Source organism: Lepisma saccharinum, chromosome 11, assembly GCF_977018435.1.
Source record: "Lepisma saccharinum chromosome 11, izLepSacc3.1, whole genome shotgun sequence".
In the NCBI taxonomy this organism is placed as follows: Eukaryota; Metazoa; Arthropoda; class Insecta; order Zygentoma; family Lepismatidae; genus Lepisma; species Lepisma saccharinum.
This window is the reverse complement of record NC_139239.1, coordinates 52628820-52645523: the sequence shown is the minus strand read 5'-3', so window position 1 is coordinate 52645523 and position 16704 is coordinate 52628820. Positions and strand designations below refer to the sequence as shown.

The 16704-nt window shown below is 37.8% G+C and overlaps 1 protein-coding gene across 1 annotated transcript; it reads left to right on the top strand.

Moving 5' to 3' along the window:
* Positions 1-15766: 15766 nt before the first annotated feature.
* Positions 15767-16288, top strand: LOC145995030 (uncharacterized). The gene has a single exon (XM_083131563.1). It carries the CDS (start codon positions 15767-15769, stop codon positions 16286-16288), a length of 522 nt encoding a protein of 173 aa, XP_082987689.1.
* The last annotated feature ends 416 nt before the right edge of the window (positions 16289-16704 follow it).

Sequence of the window (16704 nt, the reverse complement as noted above, 5' to 3'; positions counted from 1 at the left end):
ACATTTGAACAATGTCTTGTTTTTATTAATTTGACTGGAAATGAAATGTTTAACATATTATGCGTTCACATGATATTTGCTTTAAAAATGCTGGAAACGAAATTGAAGCATTTCAGTGCTTGAGTTCGGGTTGTTCCCCTGAACCAAAGGGCTCTAGTAATTTCAAAATTCCGTTGCTTTTTTCGATATTTTTCATAACATTAATCTCTGGAAATACAACTTCCACGAACACTCACAAAGAACACCCGTGATGAATCGAACCCTGAAATTAACGAATGTTAATATTTTATACATATTTTGAAAGCTCGTTTAATTATCTTTTTGATCACATAGTTACATTGTAAAAATGTGTTTTCTTGTTTGTTCTTTTTAAAAACGTAGTTCAGAGGCGAGTTCCTAACGTGGCCCATGGCGGGTAACCTTCGGAAAGGTTACACTCGCCTCTGGAATTATCATTTTTTTCACATTAAAATACATTTTATTATTAGAGTTTACCTAATAATGTTAAATTTGCACAGACTTTCATGAATCAATGTCCTCCTCCGTAGCTGAGCGGGTTAAGGCGTTCACTCGTCTTGAGATCGTTCGCTGCGGGACGGTGTAGGTTCGAATCCGGCTCTGGTTGGAATTTATGCGGCCTACGTATAGGGTCGGTGACAACCCACCATCGTGAGGAAATTGGGGAGCTTCGAATGAGTAAGCGTAATCCGGTCCCGGAAACCTACTATAACGGCTGGGGATACGTTGGGCTGACCCCCCGACTATTCCAATACTGGTTGCAGATCTCCACGCTTAGAGGTGACGAAGGAAAGCGTGGGAGGGAGACCGGCAGTCGGTAGGTAAGCCAAGGCCCTTCAGGGCTGTTGCGCAAAGGTTTGTTATTCATGAATCAGTAAATATTATTATGTTGGGTTTCTATGTTAATACTTCAGTGATAATTTTTTTGGCGGAAGTGTTTTTTTATATATTTCGAAGACAATTAGTAGGGTGGAATTAGCTAAAATTTTGCTCCAACCCAGAATTAAATACTACAGAAAATATTTTTTCCAGGAATGTTTCCCAATGTTAGGACAACTCAAATCCAAAATGCCAAGAGTTCGAAGCTTGGGGAAATCATTCTACATACGAGGGTTGGTCAATAAGTATCTGCACTTTTGATGTAATTTTCTTTCGGTTGGCGGGCATGTCAATGGAGTGTGCATTTATGATTGATTGAATGTATATCACTCCGAAGAGAAGTTGAAGAATTTCACTTTTGGGTAATCGCAAAGGTGAAGATGAAATAAATTATGACACTCACAAAGAAAACCGATGCAGTATTCGAACCTGGGACCACTGACATCACATGGGCTGTGCTAACCACTCCGCCACGGAGGTCGGTTATGCATCGTTAATGCATGTCATCAATCGAAAGTTTGAGACTAACAGTTTCTGTAATAAATTATAAAAGAATTAATTATCATGAATAAATATGTTTTCTTGAGCACAAGCAACATTTTCTACGAAACTATAAGCAGTGGTAACCTTTACTACCCATGGGCCACCTTGGAATCAGATGTAACTGTTTTGTAATTTTTTTTGTGAAGTTACAAGCAGTTTTACAAAGTATTTTATATTGTACATGTTGTTAATTAGTTATAAAAGTTATTTCTTAAATTTATCTCTCATTAGAGATTTGTAAATTGCCCTAGAAGCTTAACTCTTTTAGCTAACCTACCTTAGATATGTTTCAAAATAATAGCACACACACCTATCCATAAGCAATAATATCTTGTAATCAAACTCGCCTCTTGGCATTCTACGTGGTTGTCAACTTCTTACAATTTTTGACGAGAAAAATCACTTTTCAGAGAGTCATCACACGTTCTCACACTGAATGTTTCTTAAATTATTAATGGTTTGATTACTAGTTGATAGCGCAGTGCTGTCATCTACTGCCAATAATGTCAACTCCGCTAGGGTTACCAGATAATAAACTTCAAAGAATTATGACATTTTTAGATTTCACAAAATATTGTATAGAAGTGTGTTTACTAGTGTTTTGATGAACTTGTAGATTACACACCCGTGTAAAATGTTTTTACACCGTTCTAATATAACTAAAAATAGGTAGACCTTATTTTATTTATATATACAGTGGCGGGTATTACGGGGGAGAGGGGGCAGTTGTCCCCACTTTTTGCCACTTTTGCCCCCGCACTATGCTAAACCTTATGTACGTACCAAGGGAAAGTAAACTGTCCTTGCCCCCGCCCACTTCCCACTTTTTGCACCTTGCACCCTAGATTTGGAACCCAATCGCACTGTGTATATATCGTCGATGTTTTCACGAACTGGCGAATATGTCAACTCCCCTGCATCACGAACCGGCGAATGTGCAAAATTTGACATTTTGAGTTTTTGACGCTGTATATGTTGGAACAACTTGTACTTTGCTCTCACAAAGTTTGAAGTTTATATTAAATATTGCTTAGGAGATAAAGATGGACAACGTTTTGACGAATATGAAAACTAGTATTGTGATAATTTCACGAACCGACGAATATGAAATTCGCCGCTTCGTGGAGAAAAACATATCATTTTACGATTTATTCAGGATGTGTCAGTTCGACTACATTTTGCCTAACAGATGCCGCTGTAATAAAACGTTTTATATTTAAATTTTTTCATAAGAAATATAACCCATTTGTAAGATATCAGAATATATGTAAGGCACAGTTGTTTATGTTTCTATTGGAATAATGTACAGTCTATATTTTGAGACTTTCAATGAGATTGGCAATCATCTGGTTTACTTCTCGCAACTAAATTATTTCGAATGGTTTATAAAAAAAATGCCATATTTCTTTGATATTATTTTGAAGAATAGCCTTCTAGTGGTGTGGCTACAAGTAATTATTTAGAAGATATGAACAAGGACGTGCTTGTGAAGTGGACTGACTGATGGCATTACTAACATCGTAAGAAGTAGTGTTGACCACGAGACGAGACTTTGGCCTGTCTCGTCTCGTGGAAGTCTCGTGGAAATGCTGTCTCGTCTCGAAAATATTAGTTTGTCTCATGACACATGGTGAATCACGTCTCGTCTCGAATTTTTAAAAGCCTGTCCCGTCTCGTCCCGTGAACAACACTAGTCAGAAGCCAAGAACTTACACTCCCCCATGGAATGAAGAAGTTGCAATATGGAGCGAAAGTACGTAAAAATGTGGTGGGATCCTGAGAAAATGTATTATAAAGGTGTTGTGATCGGTATGGAAGAAGATTTTGAAAGTGGTGATACAGGTGATGAACTTCCTCTGTCAGTGCCAAAGAAGAGCTCATGTGGTGTGATCAATGACTCGAGTGCAGTAGTTAGTGACGTTGACAGTTCTTTAGAAACGTTAGCGGATGATGAGGACAAGGATCCTGATTTTCTTATATCTTCCAGTGATAATGAATCGTCCGTACATTCCTCACCGAGAAATGTTCACGCTGTATGTAGTTCCTTGCATTTGCTGCATGCGTAACGTGTCAGGATTTGGTTTGTTACAATCACTTCATATTGGATTGCGCCGAGCACAACAGACGTGTTAGTGTACAAGAGAAAAACAACCATCCGGGATCAAGCCACACAGATTTTAAAATAGATGGTTCCCAAAAGGACTATGTTACTCCAGTAAAGCGAAGGGTTTCCGAAAAGGAAAAAGTAAGAAAAAATGTAAAAGCCTGTCGTTCTTTGGGTTATGAGTTTGTAAGTGAAAAGAGTCATCAAGTTATTCCTTTTCGCAGATTGCTTCGTCCACGTTGTGAGTCACGGACATGCCAAACAAGAGGATTGAAGTGCAACGATTTTGATGACAACACAAGAATGAAAGTTAATAATGCGTCTTATAATTTAGGAGTTTCCCGACAACGAGAATGGGTGAGTAAGTTCATCGCTTCCAATGCTCCTGTAAGGTCAACGAAGTCAGAAGACAAAAAGAGGAAGGAAAGAACGCTTCATTATTTTTTACCAGATAACCATAATGTAAGACAAAGAGTATGTCGTAAAATGTTTCTTAACACACTTGCAATTGCTGAGAGACAAGTAAGGACAATGCTAATGAAGTTAAAGAGCCAGTGCATGGTAGAAGAAGAAAAGAGAGGTTAACGTCAGACAAGGTTAAAAGAAAGATACGAGAAAATGCGTACAGATATTAAAAAGCACATAAATATGTTTCCTAGGATGGAATCTCATCTTTGCCGCAGAAGTTTTAGCCAACAGTACTTGTCGTCCAACTTAAGTATTGCAAAGATGTATGAACTATTCAAAAAAGAATTTCCAAACAGCTCGGCATGTTACGAGCCTTATACAGATCAGTTTTTAAATGTATGGAGTTAAAATTTCGTTCTCCAAAAAAAGATCTTTGTGGTTTGTGTTAGACGTACAACTCATTGAAATCAGCCAATTCTTTATCTAATCATTCTGACTTGATTGAAAAATATAACAGGCACATACAGGAAAAACAGAAGGTGAGGGAAATTAAAGGTGCGATGAAAGATACAGCTGTTCAAAATCCACAGGAGTTCGTGGCTGCTTGCTTTGACATGGAGCAAGTCATAAATCTACCACAGAGCAAACGAACTGAACTGCATTACAAAAGAAAATTATCAGCCTACAATTTTACAATTTATGAATTAGTTAGTAAAAGCGGTCATTGCTACGTTTGGCACAAAGGATTAGTGAAAGAGGTCCGAATGAAGTTGCAAGAAACTTAAGGAAGTTTCTGCTGATGAAAGATGAACAAGGTGTAAAACAGGTAGCGTTCTTCGCCGATGGATGTGCATCTCAGAACAAAAACAGTATCCTGCCTTCTATGTTCGTTTATATTTTAAACAATGAAGCACAAAACCTCAACACCATACATGTTTTCTTCTTCAAAAAACGAGTCACGGACAAAGTGAAGGTGAGGCTATTCACAGTACAAATGAAAACGCACTTCGACGGAGTGAAGATATCTTCATCCCTGCCCAACTCATCCCGGTAATCAGGATGGCAAGAAAGAAACAACTATCTGCGGTTCAAGAGTTGCATACTAAAGACGTCTTAGATTGGAAACAATATTCGCAGTACCTGCGTATCCTAAAAGTTAGATCAACAAATGAGGGTCAACCCGTGGACTGGACAAAAGTCATGCAAATTCATCTGCGCAAGGGTTGTCCCAATATATTTATAAAAGCATCGCATAACCTAAACACACACTCAAGTATATCACTTCCTAATCCACGCAGTGCTAGAGAGGATAATTTGCCACCAAGGGCTTTTACTTCAAAACCAAAACTGCCTATGAAAAAATACAAGGACTTGCTGTCATTATGTCAAGGAGTAATACCAGTAATTTCTCATCCTGATCAAAAAGACTTCTATGTCAGATTACCTCACTAATTGTACAACCATTTTGCGTCTATTAACTTAATATTTGATAACAGACGAGTGTTGGTCAATGTATTACTATTTTGTTCCTTACATTTTATTTCCTGAATTTTATTATTCTTGAAATTTATTTGCGGGTACGTCTAGTGTTGTGCGAATTTCTCTGTTTCTCACTGTTACGTATTAAACTGTTATGGTGTATGTTATGATTAGTGTATTAAGGATTGGCCTAATATTTAACTCTGTATAAATATCCAATAAATAAGTTGAAAGTTTTAGCCTTGAACTGTAGAATTCGCAGTTTTAGTGAAAATTACAATGACGAATCAAGTTAAAAATATTCCATTTTTTTTTTTTTGTTTTGTTTTCACGAACTGACGAATAGATTCAATGAAATCCTTTGTTCATTTATTGTTCATTAAAATTCTTTCTACGGTGTTCTTTCTCATGTGAACTACCTTCTCACACAGCATTTATTGTTATCTCAAAATATAGTTTAGCTCGAATATTTTTTTCACTGATTCGCAAGAAACGCAAAATTGGCTACTTTCAACTTCGTTTTTCTTAAAATCAATATTTTGCACATTCGCCGGTTCGTGATGCAGCGGAGTTGACAAATTCGCCAGTTCGTGAAAACATCGACGATATATAGGCTATATAGTAGATTTGAGAGAGATTGTATTGTGCTTGCCTAAGTTAGGAAAATATTGAAGTCTTGTGATGCTGCAGTGATTAATCATCGGGTTCCTTCAAGCCAATGAGTAAGTTAGTTAGCCAGATAATAAAGGATTGTAAATGTATTTAGACAATACTAAAATACCTTTATTAGCAACTGAGATGAATGTTCCTGCTGCATGATAAGACAATAATTTCGTTCAATTTGAAATGGAACACTGAAACAATATTAACAATTTTTTTACAAATATGAAATTTTGTTCTAATCTTGAAGTTGAAGCAGTTGTCTACATCCCCCCCCCCCAAAAAAAATAGAAGAGATTTCTTCATATTCCTAAAAGCACAATGTCGCAAACGAAGGTTCTGGGTTTGAGCCCTGACCTGAGCATCTCACTCATTAATTTCATCAATTTTTATTATCCATCCTCAACGTCGCAATTATCCAAAAGTGTAAAAAAAGAGACACAAAGTAGGGAAATCACAAATTTGTGAATTCGTACACTCTTTTGTAGCGTCTTCGCCTTGTAATCAAGGGGTCCCGAGTTCGATACCCGGTGGAGGTACATAGTGGTTCGGATCCCACTATAAACTGTAGGTCCAGTCCCGATTAGTTTTAGTGTGCAAAAAGTGGACTTAAAACACTAACTCGAACAAACAAACTTGTACGCTCATTATGTATTGATCCACTGTGATGTTATGGTTTGCATCAATATATCCATGCACGGGGCAAGATTAATTTCCAGGGCGGAATCGTGGGCGGGATTTATTCGAGAACATGCAATGGGTGGGTGGAGTCTTATTTCTACGGTCGATAGAAATATCGGTCGGTTCGTCATAGTCGCATTCACATTGACTCTGTCCCCATTGTCCCCAGAAAGTTCGTCTCGATCGTAATGACTGCCCGTGCGGGTTCCATTGCTTCAAGCGAGGTATGGGATTTTTTAATTATTTTTTAATTGAATTTGCTTAGCATAAATTAGCATTAATTTCTCATCTCCGCTGGTGCTCGACTATTTTTCATTATGTACTCATTTAGTGTGACGTTGGTGACAAAATTGTGCGTTTCGGAAAAATAAATCATCAATCTTTTCACACTCCATCTACATCCGGGTAGAAACAGTTTTTGAGGTAAAACCCAAAGATTATCACTGACATACGACGCCGTATTCAATTTCTTGCACCGTGCTCTTTCAAGCGAGTTTTCTCCTTAACCAATATGCCAAACTGCACAGACTTTTTTAAAAAAAATATTTCATAAAGCTTCCTTTTACCGCCTCATATTGGAATATACTACCAAATCTGTACACAAATAATATAAAATAATTAACAAGCAAGTTTTAAAGATATGGCATTTACCTCAAAATAATTTGTTAAAAATGGCTACTATTGTCGAAAATCATATTCAGCACTTTCAAATACGTAATTAAAAGATCTTTAATTTAATATATAGTGTGTTATGAATGGTTGAAAAATGGTGTGGATTCAAGAGTTGCGATTTTAGTCAATAACTTTACATATAAATATAGCCCAGTTATTTTAAAATTTTACCTTGCAAAAAATAGTGCAAAGCTAAAAATTGGTGGAATTAGAAAACATGTTCCTGAATAACATACTGAAAGTTCCCACAACTTCCATGTCTGCGTCAGCCAGGTATGATTAATTCAAAATGGTGGTCGCAAACTACGACTGCCGTGCTATGGTGATATATACTCTGTTTCGGCTATCTCTGAAGCGAGCGAACGAAAACAAATCTCTGCGCAAGTAGTGACGCGAGACAGCTCCATCAATGAACACGCGAGAAGGAACGGTGTTGCGTGAGGAGGGGGAAAGCGACTGCAAATACCAGCCTTCAAGCAGCCACTCAATCCCCTCCCTTTTCTCTGCCGCTATGCAGCCTTGCTCCAAAGATAGCCTGGAGAGGGTATAGCCGTTGTCATTACACTTATACTCTGTGTCTGGAATCCGTGGAGAAAGCCGCGCATAAAGGTGGAACAAAACACTGTGCGCTGCTGCAAACGGTTGGTGGTTGCAGAAGCATTTTCCCCTATACACACTCACTTCCCCTCTCTTGCTTTCATGCTCGAACCATCTCGCGCAGAGAATGCCGGGACAGATTGTAGAAACATCAAACCAGCGGCAATCGGGAGAGACTTCAGATAATACAACTACAGGAAATTTGTGCTTTTCTTTACATTTTGCATTATAGAAATTTACGTCTTCTTTAAATTAGATTTTTTGAACTTATGCAACATATTTGGTAAATACTGTTGTAACTACACCCTATCAAAAACAAGGATATAATTGAGATCAAAGCATATATCATTACTATCCGTTTGCAAGTATTATAATACAATTTTCTTTCACATTGTGGCCGCTATGAAATAAAATGTTCGCATTTAATAAAAATCACAATCCAGTCAAATATATTGGTACCAAATTATCATAATTGTTTTAAAGAAATTCGGTGACAGCAGAATTTAATTAACTTGTAATCATAGTAGGAGGTCACTGACGACGTCTGAGGGAATTACGATTGATTTCCGACAACAGTCATCTCATCAACTTGACTCCTCAAACCACAAGGAATGGTAGCCACCATTGTCATAATATCAGTACAAGTTTCTTTCAAACTTTGTTCTACATTGAGGTAACTCCTATATTTCAATCTCTTCACAAAATAATATGATCACTACAAACTTTTGAGGACAGAAAATGGTGCACCCAGTGCCGGATCTTTAAACCGCAAAACCCCGCAATGCGTGGAGGCCCGGGGATGAGCAAGTCTTTAGGGTCTTTTTATGTTTCATTTAAATGTTTTTAGTTCTGAAATACACTCATTGAGAAAATAAAGTTAAGCATCCAGAAGGGAAGGTTCAATTTGAACGTCGTTTCGCACACGTGTGTACCTTCGATAGGTATGTAAATGATTATAGTTGAAATGATTTGTAACGTCTAGAACGGCCACCAGAGTGCATTAGTTGTGTGATAGTGTTATGAGGCCTGATAGCGTTCCTAAGGCGTGTGTGAAGCGTCAGTCAGGCAGTCAACATCGTGAGAGAAGGTGATCAACACAGAGAATGCCTCGTAGACGTATCAGACAGCTTCACCTGCACTTGACGGAGTTCGAAAAAGGCCGTATTGGGAGTCTGCATGAGGCCAATAGGTAGAATCGTGCAATTGCCATGCATCTTGGGCATTCAGATGTCACAATGGCCAGATGTTGGCACCAATGGATGTGTGAGTGTACCTACAGACGTAGTGAAGGTTCCGGTCGACCAAGACTGGCCACACCAAGGGAGGATCGCAGTATTGTGCGCCAAGCATTTTGCAATCCCATCACACCTGCGTCTGCTATCCGGACACACGTATAGGACTCTCTACAACAGCCTGTGTCATCCCGCACCTGGTCGTAGACTGGTAGCAGCTGGACTACGAGTTCACCGTTCCATGTGGAGGCTGCCGTTAACAACAGAACACAAACGGCGTTGCATCATGTTCATCTCAGTTCTGCATTACCACGGATGACCACCGTGTGCGAGTATGGCGGCGCCGAGTGGAGAGGACACATCCTGCCAATGTTCTGGAGAGACACACCGACATCACCTATGCCATCATGGTATGGGGAGCCATTGGGTATGACTTCAGATCACCTTAGGTAATGGTTCTGGGGATTCTGACGGCACAGCACTACGTCGCGGACATAATGCGTCCCCATGTCTTACCCCTCTGAGACAGCATCCTGGTACAGTCTTTCAACACGACAACGCTCGTCCGCACACGGTACATGTGTCTATGGACTGCCTGCATCATGTTGAGGTACTTCTGTCCCGATAGAACATGTAAGGGATCAGCTCGGACGTCAACTCTGACCCAGTGCCGATTTGCAGGATATCGAGGGCCAGTTACAGCGGGTGTGGACCGACTTGCCTCGGGAGAGGATATAAAGGCTCTACGACTCCATTACGAATCGAATCGGCGCATGTATCAAGACCAGAGGGGGTGCCACATCCTACTGATATGGGGTCAGCACACTCTGTTATCCGTTGGATCTGATCTTGTAATATTTGCAATACAGTCAGATAACCTGTCAACAGGCGCAGTTTCATTTCATTTCCACCACTCCTTCTAGGTGCATCATTTTTTTTTGTCCATGAGTGTATATCTCAAATTCATGTATTATCAATTTGAAAATCTCAAGTGGAGATGGTTAAGTGGAAGAAAAGGCTTGTGCCTTAAGTTCGCCATCCAAAACAAGAAATTAATAAATGCCGCACCGCAGAACAGAGAAGACCACATATTGTAAGGTGAAAGGCTACTTCATGTACAGATGAAATCTGTAAGTTTTTTGTAAGTTAGTATTTTTAGTTTCATCTGTACATGATTTTGCAAAACTTCTGTCTCTCAAGAGGTACCTCCGTGGCTAAGTGGATATCCCAGCTCACTATGCCACCAGTGGTTGGAATACCTGCTTGGTCATAGGTGTTCTTTGCGAGTGTTCCTTCATCCTGTCATCACTCATCCCATCGTATCGCGATTAGCCAAAAGTGGAAGAATAACTACGTAAAATCGAAACAAATCTTTCAAGAGGTGTGTGTGTGTGTGTGTGTACATACATGCTGTGACGAACCCTGAGAGGTGAGAACTCCCAATCAGAATGTCAATGCCTGGTGGGTAGGTATATTAAGTTAATGTGAACAATTTAGATGACATCTCAATTACAAAACCCTGAAATCACACCAAATTCTCACACGTGACCCCACCCATCTCATCGGTAACGCTGGTAGCCGTGTTAAAGAATTACAACAATTAAGCTTAAACAAACTAAAGAATCTTGACCAAAATTACCCTAAAAGTTTATGTTCACCATTATTGACCTCAAGAAGTATAAAACCGCAGCAGAAATGAACTTATGCTTTATACTAAATTCCGTTGTCACATGTCCACCCTGTATATTAAAATGAACCCATCTCCGTTGACTTATTGACGCACCCGAAAGATGAACTTAATTTAAATTCTTTCCCGATAACGAATACGCTAAGGTAAAAGTAAGTAACAATTTATTGAGTTATTATTCACGAATGACCAGTAAGAAGTGAACCCCCCACCTGTAAGAGATCACTGACATTAGTATGCACATGATTATCTTACATGAATTGAAATCTGTAAATTAATAATATTCACACTAGAGAGTTGATTTATGAGCATTTATTAACTAAAACAATTGCAGAAATAAGATCTGCTGGATTTTATTTTGAATTACGACGAACACATAACACAACATTTTGTGTAAGCTACATTCTGCACCTTACCAACATGCCAGACAATGGCGTATTAATACGTGAATATCAACTGATGTGACCGCTGTCTTTTTCCTTAAAATCGATCACACCATGCTCATTGACACCGTCAATTATTACGTGTGAAAATAATTTGAAAGATTATCATTTAGATCATTTTGACGTTGCTGACGAATACAATTTTATACCATTTCAACGTATGAAAACCAACAATGAAATTTGTCTATGTAAGTTTTAGCAGCCTCAAATATTGACAGCTAACGAACGTAAACATACGTTACAAAATCTCTCATTCGATATGAGGTAAATTTTGACAAATATCACAGAAAATAATGAATGAATTGAGCACAATAAATTAAAATTATATACAATAATTAATATTTACACAGTCTTAGGCAGCGAGAGATTTCCTCGTCAAGATGGCTACCCTTAGCATGTGCTTCGCGCGCAAATTAACGATGTTTTAAGTTCCGTATTATGGCCATAATATACGCACACGAAAGCTAGCTTAAATCACGTATAAAGCCGATGAGTTTCATGTATTCTCAGTTGGATTTGAGTTTATCCGTAATCACTTAGATAGAAAAGGATTCCTACTTACAATGCATCCGGGTCCTTCAATTTGTGAATATTGAGCGAAAATAAAATTCACATATCCGCTCACACCTTCACTTGCGCTCACAAATTTCTCGTGAAACAGGTAATATTATCCTTTGTGGGTCATAGGCATCCTTCAATTTGGATGGATCGCCTATAAATGGACCGATATCCCTTGATATCTGCAGCATCAAAACAGCTCACTTCTGCGTCTACCATATTTTCTCCCCGAACTCCTGAATCGCTCTTCCGCGACCCGTTCCTCACGTTCAGATTCCAACCTGCGATTTCCGGCAACAAGTCCAATTCCCAGTGCAGAACTGCTTTCACATCCAACGTATATCCGAGAATGATTAAAACCCATGGTTTAATCTTTGTTTTTCACAAACTCGCCAAATCACATTAAAGAAAGAAGCATTTTCTTGCTGGATCCCGTTCGGAAATCAAGATCAGTTATTACCAATGAACCGTTCAAAAGATCTGTTACTCGTATAGCGCTGCACAATGTTGCCAACAGATATAAAGATTTTGCTCTGTGAGTCCTCAAGAATATAAGCATGCGCGCAGCAACAGCCGTGGTTAATTTTCAATAATCATTATCAATAATATAGAGAAAAACATGAATACAGTTGAATATAATATGACTCGTATAACGATACCCGTTATAATGCACTGAATAAACTTAATAACAGCAAAAGCTTTCTTTACACAAGTACATGCATTTTACATAGAAGTATTCAATAATATTTTGCGGGAGAACCCAAAAGCCCTGGGTGCACTAAATAATTATGTTCCTCTGTTCCTTCTCTTCCATCGATTCATGAACCATTCTTCATAATTATAATTTTAACAGTATTAACATAAATCAGTCTTATCGCATTGTAAAAACTATGTGCCTCAGTACAAAACACATTGTAACAAGATAGGCGTTCAACCAAATGTTATATAGGATCGTTAGGTTCAAGGTGGCGCTTCTCCATTTTTTGTGGTAACGTAGTGTTCATGAAATATTTTGTATAATGTTGATATTGAACATACATTTTTATTTACATGTTTGTTGAAAATCGATCATCAATTACACTGACAAGCCGACTTGCCTAATACTGAACGGACAGCATATATATTTGCATAATACCTGGCTTCATATTTCTTAATTTCTTGCAGCCGGATTTGATACTGTGCGGAAGAGATGAGACGTTAAGTAACTTCAGCATGGACTACTACAATGTGTTCCATAAAAGTCGGACATCAGAAGGATCTAAGATAACAGTATTGTTGTGTATATTTGAATTCCAGAATGACCCTGAACAAGAACAATACTTTCTTCTGAAAAATGAAGGTGGGAAGCATGCAGAAATTCTTGCGATGGAGAAAGTTAAAAAATTGGAAGAAGAGAGCAAAACATCTCTCATGTGAGTTGACCAAATAATGTTATTTGGTTAATGGAATCTATCCCATCACTTATCCTCATCTTCGCGATTAGCCAGAAGTGGCGGAAATAAAACAAATCAATCCAATCCTTCCTTATATCTAATATTGCCTCCAGTTCTCACCTCTTGTCCCCACCCCGCTCATCTCCTTTGGCGTCCTCTCCTCTACTACCCTTTCCTATCCTCTCATCCAGGCTGCGAAATCCTGTGGGGGGGGGGGATTTCCCCACCAACAATCTTGGCCTCAAAAATCCCCCAATCCAATTCCTGAGGGTGGAGAGATTTTGTTATAACAAACAAGAGATAAGCAATTACTTTTAATTTCAAAATATACTTTACTAAGAATAATATCGGAAACACACACAAATTAGTGTAGTTGTGAGTATTGAATGCTTTCTCTCTCTCAAGAGATCATTAACAAATTACATCAATACGCACAATAAAAGTAAAACAAGAATGCAAGATAATAATAACTATGAAATATATTGATTTATGTTAACATAAAGCACAAACTAAACAAAAACTTACACATAATAAAACCACTTCAACTATTTCATAATTTATTAACATCTTTAACCAGTCAGTAAAGGAATTAGTTAGCTGCTTTGCAATATCTGACATGCACGAAAGTAACAAATTAATTTCCTTTATGTAAATAATAATAATATATTTCTAATTGAGTAATTTATTTTTACTTTTAATAACATTACAAATATGTATATCGTATAATTTACATATATATTTGTGGGGGAGGAGGTTTCTAGATTAAGAAGTTTCTCCCCCTCCCACCAATTTTCAATGATTTCACATCCTGCTCTCGTCTCTTCTTTTCTTATCAGCCATGAAATAGAAGAAAATCTATATTCTTTCAGTAGAGTAACTATTTCTTTCATAAAGTATTTTGTTATTTGCAATGTAATATTGAATTTTTAAAAATATGTTTAAATACATAATGATTCGTTTTATCCCTTTCTTGTATTTCACACATATCTATTGTGTAGCTTATGTGGCAACCCTGCAATTGAGCCTAACTCTATACGCAGCCCACCAAAGGCTTGTGTAAGTTGGGTTGCCTACTACAAAATGTTGCTGTCCTCAGACTTTCGGTAAACGCTGTACAAAGGCGGCCGTCTTCGTTCAGCCGGGCATCGTTTTTGAGGTCTCTGTGTGATACTTGTTATGTTGTGTCCCCGTTGAACGTTCTCTGTAAATAGTAATGATAAATTGAGCTTAAATGCGTTCTCCAAGAATAGTAGATATCATGTGTCTACAAACATATATTCATTTGACTGTGACTCATCATTCCATGCAACGATTACATGTTCTCAACAGAGAAGCATAAATCGTATGGTAAATATTCTGGGAGAACGCATTTAATCGAATAAAGAAACGCAAAATAAATATTTCAGATATAAATGCAATTTATCAAACGACTTGCATAATATTTTGAGTATATAAATTACGTACTTTTCGTTTGCAGTAAACTGGAATTCTACACAAGCTTTTCACCTTGTCTGGAATGCAGTAAGGAAATAGAGAAGTTTCTACTTGACATGATTAAAAATAAGACCGAAGTTATTTTGAAACTAAGATTCAGTGCAGTGTTTGAGTACTATAAGGATTCTACGGAACAAGCATTGACGATGTTGAAAAAGAGAGATGACATAGATATGTCAAATTTCTCAGAAGATGACTGGGATGTTTTGAAAAAAAAGGTGAACTCTTACACGAAGGGAGTAGATCATATTTCACGTGCATGGTGGGATTTGAAAACCTATAAGAATTTTCAAAAATGTATCATTGAGAATAAACAAGACGCTGTCAATCGCCAGAATGATTATAAGGTAAGTTATGGTATTATTATATATTCAAACATACTCAAATTATCTTCATATTTGTTTATTAACGTTTGCGTACTTTATTTTTGCGTTACATTAATATTTGTCTCAGTAGACGATTGGTTAGCAGTTTAGTATTGTATATTGTTGCATTGACTAGACGTCTAGGTAGTGTGGAAAACGGCATGTTCTGTACTTTCTGGCGGTTCCACTTCAAGATGAAATTCGCTTGAGGCACTGGTGTCAGTTGTACAAATAATTCATCTGCTTATAAATAATGGTCTGGCTCTTTTCCTTGCAACATTTCTATGAATGCGAAAACTCCTTCATTTAGTATTCATCACAAGTAGATAAACCAATGATTGTTACAAAAAGTTGATATTACGTCGGTATTATTTAAATATTCTTTCTCTAAGGACGGTCAGCAGAAGTGCGGATGTGTGATTTATTTTATTATTATTTAATTTAATTTTTATGTCGTCGCAGGGTTTCAAATTGTTGTGAAGATTATCAGTTATCGTGATCAAGATAAACTACATGAAGCATCACCTGAGGAGAATCGTAGGGAACTATGCTCTCACTTTCGAAGAACTTGAAACACTCTTAGTTCAAATCGAAGCCTGTCTTAACTCCAGGCCCCTCACAGTATTGTCACATGACCCTACAGATCCCAGTTTTATAACCCCTGGCCATTTCCTTATTGGTGCACCCCTAACTAGTTTTCCTGAGCCTAGTCTAACTAACATCAAAGAATCCAGTTTATCCAGATGGAAGAAATTGCAGCAGATGTACCAACAACTATGGGACCGTTGGTCAAAGGACTACTTGCATTCCCTGCAACAGAGGACCAAGTGGAACACCCAAAAGAAGAATTTGGAACCAGGAACAATCTTTTTAGTGAAGGAAGATCACCTACCTCCACTTACATGGAAACTTGCTATAGTTGAACAAGTGCATCCTGGTGCAGATGGACTAGTGCGTGTTGCAACTGTTCGCACTTCATCTTCAACCTATAAACGTCCAGTTAACAAACTAGTGCCTCTTCCAATAGATCATTAGTTGTACTTTTGTTGATCGACTCGATCAAGAGGGGGGACTATGTTTGGGATAGATTAGTGTATGTATTATTATTTGCGTTATCAATGTGTGAAAATTTGTATATTTTAAGTATTCATTATACTTGTCGCCACTAGGTGGCAGGACAGTGCAGACTCTGCTTCGGAGACTGTGCAGGGCGTGGTACATATCGGGAAATACCCTAACTGTACGAGAGAACAGCGAGAGACATTGCTACACGGTGGTCGACTCCATTCCAATGTAGTCCAGTGTCAGTGTACATTAAATAGTGTATATAATCAGTCCAGTGTTTCATAACAAACGCAACAATATATATATATATATATATATATATATATATATATATATATATATATATATATTGATGCGTTCACGTTTCAATTACTTAAACTACGGGG